The 15,994-nt window shown below is 40.5% G+C and overlaps 1 protein-coding gene across 3 annotated transcripts in view; it reads left to right on the top strand.

Moving 5' to 3' along the window:
- Nucleotides 1-15,994, top strand: part of RNF130 (ring finger protein 130) — a 169,254-nt gene that overhangs the window by 99,987 nt on the left and 53,273 nt on the right. For all 3 annotated transcript variants that reach the window (XM_037734480.1, XM_017517281.2, XM_017517282.2), the window contains exons 4-5: nucleotides 13,447-13,518; nucleotides 15,588-15,670. In XM_037734480.1, the coding sequence (XP_037590408.1) occupies nucleotides 13,447-13,518; nucleotides 15,588-15,670 (155 nt within the window). The remainder of the gene's footprint in view (nucleotides 1-13,446; nucleotides 13,519-15,587; nucleotides 15,671-15,994) is intronic.

Genomic DNA, 15,994 nt, shown 5'->3' with positions numbered 1-15,994 from the left:
CCACCATGCCCAGCTAATTTTTTGTATTTTTAGTAGAGACGGGGTTTCACCATGTTGACCAGGATGGTCTCGATCTCTTGACCTCGTGATCCATCCGCCTTGGCCTCCCAAAGTGCTGGGATTACAGGTGTGAGCCACCGCGCCCGGCCATGTGACATACTCTTATGAGCAGTTTGTCCCTCCATTAGGTTGATTATTGCAGTAAAAGCGATCTCTTGTAGTTCTCATGTGGCTTTTATTGTGTTTAGTGCAATATAATAAATCTTTAATATTACACTATGGGACCCGTATGAAGTGCCATTAGTGCTGCTGGAAATACTCCCAAGAAGCAGAGAAAAGTCTTAACGTTACAAAAAATAGTTGTATGGTTTGACACGTAGCATAGATAGAGGTCTTTCAGCTGCAGGTGATGATGCCATTTCACAAAGAATGACTTAACATACCGTTGTGAAATACAGAAAAGAACAGAAAAAGCTATTCTGAAGCCATTGCTATGACTATACCAGCAGGCACAAAAGCTTATACTTTTTGCTAAATACCTTTTGCAGCTTCTATGTCGGTGCAGGATTTCTGTAAGGAAGATATACCTGTAGTAGCCAATGTGATGTGAGGAATAGCAAGTCATTATATGACAGCTTAAAAGGAAAGCAAAGGATCTAGAGCTAGAGAATTTAATGGCAGTAAAGGTTGGTTTGAAAAGTTTAGAAAGAGACTTGGCATTAAAAATGACAAGATAACAAGAGAAGCAGCTTTTGACAGTCAAAAAGTAGCAGTCAAGTCAGATTCCCAGATTTCACTAAGAAAATCATTGAGGAGAAAGGTTATTTTTCCGAACAGGTTTTTAATGTTGATGCAAGTGTCCTATTTGGGGAAAAATGCCACAGAGGACATTATTAGTAAGGAAGAGAAGAGAGAACTAAGATTTAAGGCATTTAGCTACTAACCCCTGGCCTAGAAGGAAATTTTTTTTAAATTGCATTTTAGGTTTGGGGGTACATGTGAAGAACATGCAAGATTGTTGCATAGGTACACAGGTGGCAGTGTGATTTGCTGCCTTCTTCCCCATCACCTATATCTGGCATTTCTCCCCATGCTATTTCTCCCCAACTCCCCACCCCCGCTGTCCCTTACCTATTTCCTCCCAACAGACCAAAGTGCGTAGTGCTCCCCACCCTGTGTCCATGCGTTCTCATTGTTCAACACCCGGCTATGAGTGAGAACATGCGGTGTTTGATTTTCTGCTCTTGTGTCCGTTTGCTGAGAATGATGGTTTCCAGGTTGATCCATGTCCCTACAAAGGACATGAACTCATCGTTTTTGATGGCTGCATAATTCCATGGTGTATATGTACCACATTTTCCCCGTCCAGTCTATCATCGATTGGCATTTGGGTTGGTTCCAGGTCTTTGCTATTGTAAACAGTGCTGCAATGAACATTCGTGTGCACGTGTCCTTAGAATAGAACGATTTATAATCCTTTGGATATATACCCAGTAATGGGATTGCTGGGTCAAATGGAATTTCTATTTCTAGGTCCTTGAGGGATCGCCACACTGTCTTCCACAATGGTTGAACTAATTTACACTCCCACCAACAGTGTAAAAGTGTTCCTATTTCTCCACATCCTCTCCAGCATCTGTTGTCTCCGGATATTTTAATGATTGCCATTCTAACGGGCATGAGATGGTATCTCAATATAGTTTTGATTTGCATTTCTCTGATGACCAGTGATGATGAGCATTTTTTCATATATTTGTTGGCCTCATGTATGTCTTCTTTTGTGAAGTGTCTGTACATATCCTTCGCCCACTTTTGAATTGGCTTGTTTGTTTTTTTCTTGTAAATCTGTTTTAGTTCTTTGTAAATTCTGGATATCAGCCCTTTGTCAGATGGGTAAACTGCAAAAATTTATTCCCATTCTGTTGGTTGCCAATTCACTCTAATAACCATTTCTTTTGCCGTGCAGAAGCTGTGGAGTTTGATTACGTCCCATTTGTCTATTTTGGCTTTTGTTGCCAGTGATTTTAGTGTTTTGGTCATGAAGTCCTTGCCTACGCCTATGTCCTGAATGGTTTTGCCTAGATTTTCTTCTAGGTTTTTATGGTGTTAGGTCTTATGTTTAAGTCTTTAATCCATCTGGAGTTAATTTTAGTGTAAGGTGTCAGGAAGGGGTCCAGTTTCTGCTTTCTGCACCTGGCTAGCCAGTTTTCCCAGCACCATTTATTAAACAGGGAATCCTTTCCCCATTGCTTGTTTTTGTCAGGTTTGTCAAAGATCAGATGGTTGCAGATATGTTGTGTTGCCTCCGAGACCTCTGTTCTGTTCCATTGATCTATATCTCTGTTTTGGTACCAATACCATGCTCTTTTGATTACTGTAGCCTTGTAGTATAGTTTGAAGTCAGGTAGTGTGATGCCTCCTGCTTTGTTCTTTTTGCTTAGAATTGACTTGGCTATGCGGGCTCTCTTTTGGTTCCATATGAAGTTTAAGGTGGTTTTTTTCCAGTTCTGTGAAGAAGGTCATTGGTAGCTTGATGGGGATAGCATTGAATCTGTAAATTACTTTGGGCAGTATGGCCATTTTCACGATACTGATTCTTCCTAACCATGAACATGAAATGTTTCTCTGTTTGTTTGTGTCCTCTCTTATTTTGTTGAGCAGTGGTTTGTAGTTCTTCTTGAAGAGGTCCTTTATGTTCCTTGTTTTCCTAGGTATTTTATTCCCCTTGTGGCAATTGTGAATGGCGGTTCGTTCTTGATTTGGCTGTCTTTAAGTGTTATTGGTGTATAGGAATGCTTGTGATTTTTGCACATTGATTTTGTATCCTGAGACTTTGCTGAAGTTGCTTATCAGTTTCAGGAGATTTTGGGCTGAGACAATGGGGTCTTCTAGATATACAATCATGTTGTCTGCAAATAAAGACAATTTGACTACCTCCTTTCCGAGTTGAATACCCTTTATTTCTTTTTCTTGCCTGATTGCTCTGGCTAGAACTTCCTGTACTATATTGAATAGGAGTGGTGAGAGAGGGCATCCTTGTCTAGTGCCAGATTTCAAAGGGAATGCTTCCAGTTTTTGCCCATTCAGTATGATATTGGCTGTTGGTTTGTCGTAAAAAGCTTTTATTATTTTGAGATACGTTCCATCAATGCCTAGTTTATTGAGGGTTTTTAGCATAAAGTGCTGTTGAATTTTTTCAAAGGCCTTCTGTGCATCAGTTGAGATAATCATGTTGTTTTTGTCTTTGGTTCTGTTTATGTGGTGAATTACGTTTATAGACTTGTGTATGTTGAACCAGCCTTGCATACCCGGGATGAAGCCTACTTGATCATAGTGGATAAGCTCTTTGATGTGCTGTTTCAATTGGCTTGCCAGCATTCTATTGAAGATTTTTGCATCTGTGTTCATCATGGATATTGGCCTTAAGTCTCCTTTTTTTGTTGAGTCTCTGCCGGGTTTTGGTATCAGGGTGATGTTGGTCTCATAAAATGATTTGGGAAGGATTCCCTCTTTTGGGATTGTTTGGAATAGTTTCAGAAGGAATGGTACCAGCTCCTCTTTGTATGTCTGGTAGAATTCAGCTGTGAACCCGTCTGGGCCTGGGCTTTTTTTGGGTGGTAGGCTCTTAATTGCTGCCTCAACTTCAGACCTTGTTATGGGTCTGTTAAGGGTTTCGACTTCTTCCTGGGTTAGACTTGGGAGGAGGCAAGTGTCCAGGAATTTATCCATTTCTTCCAGGTTTACTAGTTTATATGCATAGAGTTGTTTGTAATAATCTCTGATGATGGTTTGTATTTCTGTGGAATCTGTGGTGATATCCCCTTTATCGTTTTTTATTGCATCAATTTGGTTATCCTCTCTTTTCTTTTTTATTAATGTGGCTAGTGGTCTGTCTATTTTGTTGATCTTTTTGTAAAACCAGCTCCTGGATTTATTGATTTTTTTGAAGGGTTTTTTGTGTCTCTATCTCCTTCAGTTCTGCTCTGATCTTGGCTATTTCTTGTCTTCTGCAAGGTTTTGAGTTTTTTTGATCTTGCTCCTCTAGTTCTTTCAATTTTGATGATAGGGTGTCAATTTTAGATCTCTCCTTGCTTCTCATGTCGGCACTAATATATATTGCTATGTATTTTCCTCTAGAGACTGCTTTAAATGTGTTCCAGAGATTGTGGTATGTTGTGTCTTCATTCTCATTGGTTTCAAAGAACATCTTTATTTCTGCCTTCATTTCATTGTTTATCCAGTCAACATTCAAGAGCAAGTTGTTCAGTTTCCATGAAGCTATACGGTTCTGATTTAGTTTTTGAATTCTGAGTTCTAACTTGATTGCACTGTGGTCTGAGAGATTGTTTGTTATAATTTCCATTCTTTTGCATTTGCTGAGGAGTGATTTACTTCCAATTATGTGGTCAATTTTAGAGTAGGTGTGATGTGGTGCTGAGTAGAATGTATATTCTGTGTATTTGGGGTGGAGAGTCCTGTAAATGTCTATTAGGTTTGCTTGTTCCAGGTCTGAGTTCAAGTCCTGGATATCCTTGTTTAATTTTCTGTCTGGTTGATCTGTCTAATATTGACAATGGGGTGTTAAAGTCTCCCACTATTATTGTGTGGGAGTCTAAGTCTCTTTGTAAGTCATTAAGAACTTGCCTTATATATCTGGGTGCTCCTGTATTGGGTGCGTATATATTTAGGATCATTAACTCTTCTTGGTGCATTGATCCTTTTACCATTATGTAATGTCCTTCTTTGTATCTTTTGATCTTTGTTGCTTTAAAGTTTATTTTATCAGAGATGAGAATTGCAACTCCTGCTTTTTTTTGCTCTCCATTTGCTTGGTAAACCTTCCTCCATCCCTTTATTTTGAGCCTTTGTGTATCCTTGCATGTGGAAAACCGATGGGTTTTGGCTTTTTATCCAATTTGCCAGTCTGTGTCTTTTGATTGGGGCATTTAGTCCATTTACATTTAGGGTTAATATTGTTATGTGTGAATTTGATACTGCCATTTTGGTGCTAGCTGGCTGTTTTCCCCAGTAGTTGATGCAGATTCTTCAGTGTGTTGATGCTCTTTACCATTTGGTATGCTTTTGGAGTGGCTGGTACTGGTTATTCTTTTCCATGTGTAGAGTCTTTTTCAGGAGCTCCTGTAAAGCAGGCCTGGTGGTGATGAAATCTCTGAGTATTTGCTTGTTCGCAAAGGATTTTATTTGTCCTTCACTTATGAAGCTTAGTTTGGCTGGATATGTAATTCTGGGTTGAAAGTTCATTTCTTTAAGGATGTTGAATATTGGCCCCCACTCTCTTCTGGCTTGTAGGGTTTCTGCTGAGAGATCTGCTGTGAATCTGATGGGCTTCCCTTTGTGTGTAGCCTGACCTTTCTCTGGCTGCCCGTAGCGTTTTCTCCTCCATTTCAACCCTGGTGAATCTGACGATTATGTGCCTTGGGGTTGCTCTTTGTGAAGAATATCTTTGTGGTGTTCTCTGTATTTCCTGGACTTGAGTATTGGCCTGCCTTGCTAGGTTGGGGAAGTTTTCCTGAATAATATCCTGAAGCGTATTTTCCAGCTTGGATTCATTCTCTTCGTCGCATTCAGGTACACCTATCAAACATAGATTAGGTCTATTCACATAGTCCCACATTTCTTGGAGACTTTGTTTTTTCCTTTTTCCCCTTTTTTCTCTAATCATGCCTTCTCGTTTTATTTCATTGAGTTGATCTTTGACCTCTGATATCCTTTCTTCTGCTTGGTCAATTTGGCTGTTGAAACTTCTGCATGCTTTGCAAAGTTCTCGTATTATGTTTTTCAGCTTCATCAATTCACTTATATTCCTTTCTAAGTTGTCCATTCTCATTAGCATTTTGTCAAACCTTTTTTCAAGGTTCTTAGTTTCTTTGCATTGGGTTAGAACATGTTCTTTTAGCTGACAGAATTTTCTTACTATGCACCTTCTGAAGCCTGATTCAGTCATTTCATCATACTCATCCTCCATCCAACCTTGTTCCCTTGATGGTGAGGAGTTGTGATCCCTTGTAGGAGGAGAGGTGTTCTGGTTTCGGGTGTTTTCATCCTTTTTGCGCTGGTTTCTTCCCATCTTTATGGATTTATCCACCTGTCGTCTTTGTAGTTGCTGGCTTTCAGATTGGGTCTCTGAGTGGACGTTCTGTTTGTTGATAATGAAGTTATTTCTCTTTCTTAGTTTTCCTTCTAACAGCCTGGCCCTTCTGCCATAGGACTGCTGAGGTCCACTCCAGGCCCTGCTTGCCTGTGGATCACCTGCAGCAGCTGCAGAACAGTAAGGATTGCTACCAGTTTCTTCCTTTGCTATGTTTGTCCCAGAAGGATACCCGCCAAATGTCAGTCTGATCTCTCCTTTATGAGGTGACTCTTTGGATATACAGGGGTCAGGGAGCTGCTGGAGGAGACAGTCTGTCCTTTATAGGAGCTCAAGTGCTGAGGTGTGAGCTCTGTTGTTCATTCAGAGCTGCTGGGCAAGTATGTTTAGGTCTGCTGCAGCAGAACTCATAAACCGCTTTTTGTTCCCAGGTGCTCTGTCCCAGGGAGTTAGGGCTTTATTTAAGAGTTTCTGTTGTGCTGCTGCCTTTTTTTTTTTCAGGGCCGCCCTGCCCAGCAAGGAGGCAGCCTAGTCACTATCTGCCTGCAGAGGCTTTGGTGAGCTGCTGTCGGCTCCACCCAGCTCCCTTGTGAACTCCCCTGCAGTCCTGTTTATATGGGTGTAGTCAGAACTGCCTCGGCAATGGTTGCCCGCCTCAGTATTGGCGGACTCTCTCTGTAATGGCAGGTTGCCTCGGCAATGGTGGGTTGCCTTGGCAATGGCGGGCAGCCTCGGCAATGGCGGGCAGCCTCGGCAATGGCAGGTTCCCTTGGCAATGGCAGGCTGCCTCAGCAATGGTGGACTACCTCCGTAGTGGTGGAGTGCCTCGGTAATGGCGGAATCCCTTCTACCACAGAGCTGGACCGTCCTGGGTTCAGCTGCGCTTGCTGTGAAACTCTCAATCCAGAGAGTTTCTGATTGCTGTTCTTTTGTGGGGGTGGGGCCAGCTGAGCCTGATCACCTGGCTCCCTGCCTCAGAGCCTTTCGACTCTATCCCAGGTGTTCCAGTCGCCTGTTGAAAAGGTGCCGAGATCTGTGTTTTCCCGTGCAGCGACTCACTGTGCCGGCTTAAACCACTGCGCGAGGATTTGTGGCGCTTGTTTTTGCCCAGGAATCTCCTGGCCTGGCTCCCTGTTCAGACCCCTCTTTAATCAGATGAATGGGCAACTTCCTGGGGCTCCTATCACCAGTTAGTAGGGTCCCCGGACCACTGTATTTTGTATGGAGAACCGCCGGCTGGGACAAAGCAGCCTCGCGGGGCACAGCAGCCGCACCAACCAAAAGAACCATGCCAGCCAAAACAGCCACAATGGCAACCCGTGGGGCTCCTCCACCTGGGAATCTCCTGGTCCATAGGTAATAAAAATGCGGCTTCCACTCACCCTCTGCGCTTTCACTGGTAGCTGCAACTCCAAGCTGTTCTAAACGGCCATCTTGGGTGGGGATCAAGACCAGTATCCTAGAAGGAAATTATACATACCATCTGCCAGTTTTTCATTGCAAAACGGAGAGGATTAAATAGTGGAAACTTTCTGAATTCGTTGTATCAGTGCTTTTGTCCCTGAAATTAGGAAGTACCTTGCTAGGGTAGGACTGTCTTTGAATGTTTTTTTGATATTGGCTAATGTCCCTGGCCACCGAGAACCCCATGAATTCAATACTGAAGGCTTCAGAGTGGTCTTCTTGACCCCACACGTGCCTCTATTTCAGACTCTAGGGCAGGGGGTTGTAAGGACCCTTATGGCTTACTACACACAGTATGCTACTTAAAGCATTTAATGCTATAGAATAGAATCCAGATAAAACATCAAAGTCTGGAAAGATCCCACCGTTGAAGATGTCGTTGTTATTATAGGAAATGCCATGAAACTCTAAACAAAATACTTCTGTGGGAGAAAACCATGTCGAGATGTTGTACATGATTTCATAGGATTTATGATAGAGCCAGTCAAGGAAATCATGAAAGAGATTGTGGATATGGGGGAAAAAAAAAAGTTGTGGTTGAAAGGGTTTCCAGATAGAGATGTTGGAGAAATTCAAGAGGAAATAGATACCACACCAGAGTAATTAATAGGAAATTACTTGATGAAGATGAGTGTTTCCGTGTTGTTCAAGGGGCAACTGTGATAACAATATCAAACTATAGGTTGAGTACCCTTTATCCAAAATGCTTGGGACCAGAAGTTTTTCAGATTCTGGAATATTTGCATTATACTTACTGTTTGATGATGCCAAATCCAAAATTCTGAAATTCAAAATGCTCCAATGAGTATTTTCATTGAGTGTCACATTGGCACTGAAAATGTTTCAGACTTTTGAGCATTTCAGAATTTGCTTTTAAATGCTTAACAGATACAGAAAGTGGAAAAGGCAGGAATACCTCCAATTTCATTGTAATGGCATCAGCATCATTCATAATACTAAAACTAGACTGAAAATGCTACAAAACAAAACTACAGACCAGAACTCCTCTTGAACATAGATGTAAAAATTCTGAACAAAAATTTAGCAAATTATATTCAACAGTATATATAAAGTATAAATTTATCATGACTAGGTGGTATTTATTCCAGGAATGTAAGGTTGATTTAACATTCAAAAATTAACATGTTATTACCATATTAGCAAGCTTTAAAAGTTAAAACTACATGATCTCAATAGATGGAGAAAAAATATTTGCCAAAGTCCAACATCTATTCCTGATTTTTAAACTTTCCTCAAACTATTAGGGGCATCTATGAAAAACTGAGAACTACCATTATATTTAATGGTGAATGACTAAATTATTTTTTCTAACATTAGGAACAAGAGAACAATGTGTCTTATCACTTCTTTTTCTATGTTCTTTAGATTCTAGCCAGCACAGTAAGTAAAAAGGAAAAGAAGTAAAAGGCATCCATTGTGGAAATGTAGCAGTAAACTGTCTTCATTTACAGACAACATTATTTTCTGTAGAAATTTCGTGTAGAAAATACGTTGGAGCCTATGAAAAATACCAAACATAGATTTAACAAGGTTCCATGATACAAGATCAATATAAAAGAATTAATTTGGCCAGGCACAGTGGCTCACTCCTGTAATCCCAGCACTTTGGGAGGCCGAGGCGGGTGGATCACAAAGTCAAGAGATAGAAACCATCCTGGCCAACATGGCGAAACCCCGTCTCTACTAAAAAAAAAAAAAAAAAAAAAAAAAAATACAAAAATTAGCTGAGCGTGGTGGCCCACACCTGTAGTCTCAGCTACTCAGAAGGCCAAGGTAGGAAAATCACTTGAACCTGGGAGGTGGAGGTTGCAGTGAGCTAAGATTACATCGCTGCACTCCAGCCTGGAGACAGAGCAAGACTCCATCTCAAGAAAAAGCATTTTATTTTTATATACAAGTAATGAATAAGAGTTGAATTTGTTTTAAAAAATGCATTTTCATCAAGCAGATGGTGCACACCTGTAGTCCCAGCTACTTGTGAGACTGAGTTAGGAAGATTATTTGAAACCAGGAGTTTGAATCCAGCCTAGGCAGCATAACAAGACCCCATCTCTAAGAAAATTAAATTTGAAGAAATCCCATTTCCCATAGCATCAACAAATATGAAATTCTTAATAAATCGGACAAAATATGCAATACACCCTATATAATGAAAACTATAAACTATTGCTGAGAGAAATTAAGAACTAAGGAAGTAGAGAGACACATACACAGAGTTGAGTGGAAGACTTAATGTTGTTAAGATACTAGTTCTCCCCAAGTGGATATATACATTCAGCACAATGTCATTGTAAATCCCCAATGTCTTCTATCATAGAAATGAACAAGCTGATCCTAAAGTTCATTTGGGAATGCAAAATATCAAGAAAAACTACAGGGACATTAGAATAGAAAGGTAATGTGGGATGGTTAATATCACCTGATTATGGACTTTTTTTATAAAGCCTCAGAAATCAGGACAGTTTGTATTTGCTTAATGATAAACAAATAGATGCATGGTACAGTAGCATCCACACGTAGACCCACACATTTATGGACAACTGAATTTTGACAGATTTAGAAAGGTAATTCTGTGGAGAATGGACAAACTTTTCAAAAATGATTCCAGACCAATTGTTTGTCCATAAGCAAAACAAACAAACAAACAAACAAAAAAAAACAAAAAAAAAAAACTTTATGCCTGACAGTATATACAAATGAGTCAGAACCCTAAATACAAAGTGTAAAACTATAAAACTTCTAGAAGAGAGAATAGGGGGAAGTCTCTGTTACCTTGAAATGGGCAAAGATTCCTTAATATGACACTAGAGCACATTCTACCAATGAAAAACTGATTAATTGACTTCACCAAAATTAAAAACTCCCATGAAGTGAGGGAAAGTACATGCAAAAGGATTTTTATCTAGAATATGTAGTGCACTCTCAAAAGTCAATAATAGAAAACAACTCAGAAATACAGGCAAAAGGCATGAACGGAAACTTCACCAGAGACAATGTACATATGGCCGATAAGTACATAAAAAGATGGTCAACATCATTACAATAGGGAAATGCAAATTAAAACTATAAGGAGGCTGGGTGCCGTGGCTCACAACTATAATCTCAGCATTTTGGGAAGCCAAAGCAAGAGGATCGCTAAAGCCCAGTAGTTTGAGACTAGCCTGGGCAACATAGTGAGACCTCGTCTCTACAAAAATAAAAAAATTTGCTGGACATGGTTGTACACCCCTGTAGTTCCTGCTCTTCAAGAGGCTCAAGCAGGAGAATCACTTGAGTGAGCCCCAGAGATTGAGGTTGCAGTGAGCCGTGTTTGCACCACTGTAATCGAATCTGGGCAACAGAGCAACCTTGTCTCAAAAAAACCCACAAAAACTCGCTATACCAAGTGTTGGTGAGAATATGGAGGGGCCATAATTTACATGTATTACTGGTGCAAATGTAAAATACTATGCTCAGTTTGGAAAACACTTTGGCAGTCTCTTAAATAAAAGTCAGACACCTATCAGGTGAGCCCATCTTTCTACTTGTAGTATTTACCTCAGGAAAAAAGCATATGTCCATGCAAAGAATTGTACAGTCTTCATGCAACTAAAGAATGTTGTCAGCTTTTCAGTACAGCCAAAAACTGGACCACAATGCAAATGTCCCATCAACATGTGAGAGGATATTGTGAGCCATCTCTTCAGTGGCATACTAGATAACATTAGAAAGGAGTTAACTATTGAAACGTGCACCAACCTCAAGGTAATTATGCTGTGTGAAAGAAACCATACACACAGTAGTACATACTGTATCTTTTCCATTTATTTAAGACTCCTGAAATTGCAAACTGTTGTCGCAAAAAGTAGGTCATGGAGGGATGGGGTGTTGGGAGGAAGGAATTGGGAAGGGTCACAAAGAAGTTTGGGGATGTGATAGATAACACTGTCTTAATTGTTGTTAGGTTTTCATGGGTCATGAAAACAAAAATGTAGACTCCATATGCAACTTCAGGCTGTAACTTTAAATATATGTCAAGGCATAGATTTTAAATACATGCAGTCTATTTTAAGTCAATTATATCTCCATAAGGCTGTTTAAAATACAGCGTGATAGAGGGGACTCACAGATTAAAAGAGACTTAAAAGGCAGAGCAGCCAAACGCAGTGTATGGATTTTGTATCTTGATTCAAACAAGCCAGCTACTGAAAGACATTCTGTAGACCAGGGAAATTGTAGTATAGAGTGAGTATTGGATAATGTTGATTAATCGTTGTTACTTTCGTTAGGAAAGATAATGGCGTCTAACAAAAGCCTGTATCTATTAGAGTTGACAGAGTGTTGCCCTGTTGCCCAGGCTAGAGTGCAGTGGTGTGATCTTGGCTCACTACAACTGCAGCCTCCAGGTTCAAGTGATTCTTCTGCTTTAGCCTCCAGAGTAGCTGGGATTACAGGTGCACACCACCACACCCAGCTAATTTTTGTATTTGTTGTAGAGATGGAGTTTCACCATATTGGCCAGGCTGGTTTTGAACTCCTGACCTTGTGATCTGCCCGCCTTGGCCTCCCAAAGTGCTGGGATTACATGTGTGAGCTACCATGCACATCTGGAAGGCTTTATTAAATTATTCTCTGTTCTTTTGTGTGTTTAAAACTTTCCCCTAAATTTTTTTTTTTTTATATTTTCTATGGGTCTTTAACATTCTATGGGTCTCTGTTGTTTTGGTCCCCACCTTGCTCTGTCAGGAGCAGCATCTGCCTTTTCCCACAGTGTAGGGCCTGGTTGTGTCTAGAGTGACCGTCTCCCCAGTGTGCCTGACACAGTCTCAGTTTGTGCCCCTCGTCCCAGTGTGAATGTTCCTAGGGACCTTTGATTCACAAAGCTTTCTAATTTGAACAGGAAAGCAGATGCTCACCTTAATTTTCTTCACATACCTGTGCTTTACACCTACTTGTCTTTATTAGATTATTCCTTTGCCTGGAACCCCTTCCTAACCCTACACCTTTCCTACTCTAGTTTCCCAGACCTTGACTCCTCAAGACCTTCCCTGATGTTCCTCCCCGTCTCACCCCGCCCCTCCTAGTCACCTCCTCTGCGCTTCCACCCTGCCTGGGGCGTGCTCAAGGGTATACCATAATTGGAACTGTTCCCAGTTCAGTGAGCTTTTCAAGGGTAGGGATCCACCATCTCTTCATCTTCAGGTTGTTGGTGCCAAGCGGTGGATATTGCCTAGCAATATCTGGAAGAATGTTGTATAAATCCAGCCTTGGAGATTCTCTTACCTCACCCTTAGAGATAAGGAAAATAGCTCAACCCTGGAAGATAAAGGCATCTCCTAGGATTACAGAGGATAGTATAACAGAGCCAGAAGTGGAGCTTTGACACATTCCTTCTCTTCACACTTGATGATGTGATAAGCAATTTCGAGGAGCAATCAAGGGTTCCCTGTACTAAGACAGCATTTACACACCTAATGGTGATGACTCCTTGAGCAGAATCCAAAAGTCATTAGAGCAGCAGGAGTAGCTCTGGAGTGTACAAGAAGTAGGTTTTGATAATGTGATGTTTCAGATATTTATTCAACACAAAATGTAGTAATTATGACACCTCACTTTTTTACTGCAGGAGAATTGAAGACCTATATTTCTAGGGAATTTGACTTAACAAGGTGCTCTAACACTTATTATTCCACCGGAATGCTGAATCTGCTGCAGCCATCAGTTTATTTTTATTTTTATTTTTTAATTATCCTCTTATGTAGGACATGGAGAGGGATGTAGTAAATTAGAGACTTTATACTTTTAATTGCTTAAAAATAACATCATTCAGAGATCTTACATTTAATATCTGTTTTTATTTGCAATTTTCATAGCGTCGTCTTGGAGATGCAGCCAAGAAAGCCATCAGTAAATTGACAACAAGAACAGTGAAAAAGGGTGACAAGGTACAGTACCGAAATAACTTTAGCACTGTAAAATCATCAGATGGTTTCACCAGAACAGTGAAAATGGGTGAGAAAGTACAGTACCGAAATAACTTCAGCACTATAAAATCATCAGATAGTTTCACCAGGACAGTGAAAAGGTTGACAAGGTTCAGTACTGAAATAACTTCAGCACTGTAAAATCATCAGATAGTTTCATCAGGACAGTGAAAAAAGGTGACAAGGTTCAGTACTGAAATAACTTCAACATTGTAAAATCATCAAATAGTTTTGTTTTTCTTTGGTGGGAGAGGACACACCCTAATTGTTTGCATTTCGTTTGTTAGATTTTCTCAAACTATACTACCTAATGCTTTATTTTAAACTACTTTCTTGCAGTAACTCTAGCTGTGTTTTCCTACAAGAGTTTTCTTCTGCTAAAACCTAGCATACATTTTCAGAGAATTATAGTGTGACCGTTTGTGCGTTAAAAAGCCACAAGATGTGTGTTTTTTTTCTTATACTTCCTAGGACTTTGCTGTGTCTTTTTTGTTTTGTTTTTTTACTAGTTACACAGAGAATTGAAGACCTGCATTTCTAGGGAGTTTTACCTAACAAGGTACTCTCTCTGCAATGGGTTGAGCAGTTCAACAGAAGAGCAAAGTGTGTTAGTGTTATCCCTGGTGGCTTAGAGGACCAAGGGAGAGAGGCAGTGTCAAGATGCTGTGGCGGAGACCTCTAACGACATCCTCCGCTCAGAGCTCTAGTTATGATAGAGCCCTGCTTCTCCCCTAGGACACAGTTGCACCTTAGTGCTGCCCCTACATTTAGGGTACTCAGGTTATCTAGAATGGGAAAATGGCATCTCAAAAGTCATAAAACTCAAACTGTCTCCTGCCCCACACCCAATTCTAATACTTAAGCACAGAGTTGTGTCTGGAAGGACAATTTCAGATGATTCTCTGTCTTCCTGAGTTTTACCAGTTTCTTGGACTTTATCCATTTGATTCCCATTGCTGTGATACCACCATATATAGTTGCCTTTGAAACTGCTTCAGAAGGTGAAGACACTCTTAATGAACTTTATTGTACACCAAGGAAAGAGAAAAGGGGGAAAATCACTTAAGAAAATATAAGCAGCATCAAAACAGCTTGTACTTCAGTGGCAGAGAAATGGTAACCAGTGTAACAGTGTAAATGCTTTCTTTGCCTGGTAACCTCAGCTGCCACATTAGTTTGAAATTCCCTGGAGCAGCTTTAACCTACCCATCTTACTTTGTATCCCAGGCCAGCACAATTATGTCCTTTAATTATTAAAATCAATTCATCTTAGTTTGTACCTCCTAGACCTGCCAAGAGTTGTCCACTGAGTTTCAGTCCAAGTGACAATGACATGGCAAATAGTCTGTTTTCCTGGCTTAGGTTCTTGGCATGTTTTATTTTATGACAACTTAGGCAAAACCCCTTCTTAGTCCTAGGAGGAAGGAAATCAATTAATCTGCTGTCTAAATACCTGGCTGACTCTTTCTCACTCTTAATAAAGACCCAGTATTGAATTGAGCCAGTGACTCTTCTCCATCCCAAATCTGTGACCAGATTCACAGCCCATGTTCTTGTGACCAAGTCACAGCAGTCTGCTGGGACTTGACTCACCATCTTTCCTGCCTGTACTTAGCTGTGTGTTTAAGTGAGCATCCTGGTGAGCTTCCAGACTGTGTCAAACATAGCAGTGAAACTCTTCAGACTAATAAGTAATACAGGGGGACCGAGGAATGGGGAGATCATGATGGTTCAAGCTGATTCTAACCTTGAAAAATTCTAACCTTGAAAAAATTAGAATTCCGACTTAATTTTTGTAAGATATAACAAAATATAGATTACTATAATTTTAAAAACAGAATAGATTGGCTTAGACATAATTTGGGCCAATACAGTTAGGCAAACAAAAACATACGAAATTAATTGTAATCATTTTCACTTTATAACACTTGATGACCATAGTAGCCACAGAAAAATTCAAAGCTGAATTGCATCCCCACCATTTATATACTTACATCATGTGACTTTTGCTTCTGTACTTTTCATTTTAGGAAACTGATCCAGACTTTGATCATTGTGCAGTCTGCATAGAGAGCTATAAGCAGAATGATGTCGTCCGAATTCTCCCCTGCAAGTATGTTAACTTCATTTGTTTGGAAAAGAATGATAGTGTGCTTTGTATGCCCCGTTTTCAAAGTGGGCATCTCCCTTGCTTTTGAGCGCCACCCACCCCATGACTTTCTGGAGGCCAAGCCCACTGTGCATTGCTGGCCATTGGGCTGAGGCCAGCAGGGCGTGGTGCTACTCAGCAGGTGCAGGCTGCACAGGCTTCCTAGGTGTAGCCAGTATGCCATGTGGCATGTGGCCTCCAGACTCCCCAGACACAGCCTGGGAGTGTTGAGGTCGAGAATTCTTGTTCTGTGGTTTCATTTATCTTATGTTTGTTTCTTTTTTTTTT

This window comes from Cebus imitator, unplaced genomic scaffold, assembly GCF_001604975.1.
Source record: "Cebus imitator isolate Cc_AM_T3 unplaced genomic scaffold, Cebus_imitator-1.0 Scaffold625, whole genome shotgun sequence".
Classification (NCBI taxonomy): Eukaryota; Metazoa; Chordata; class Mammalia; order Primates; family Cebidae; genus Cebus; species Cebus imitator.
Note: the sequence above shows the minus strand (reverse complement) of the source record. Positions and strands in the feature narration are given on the sequence as shown.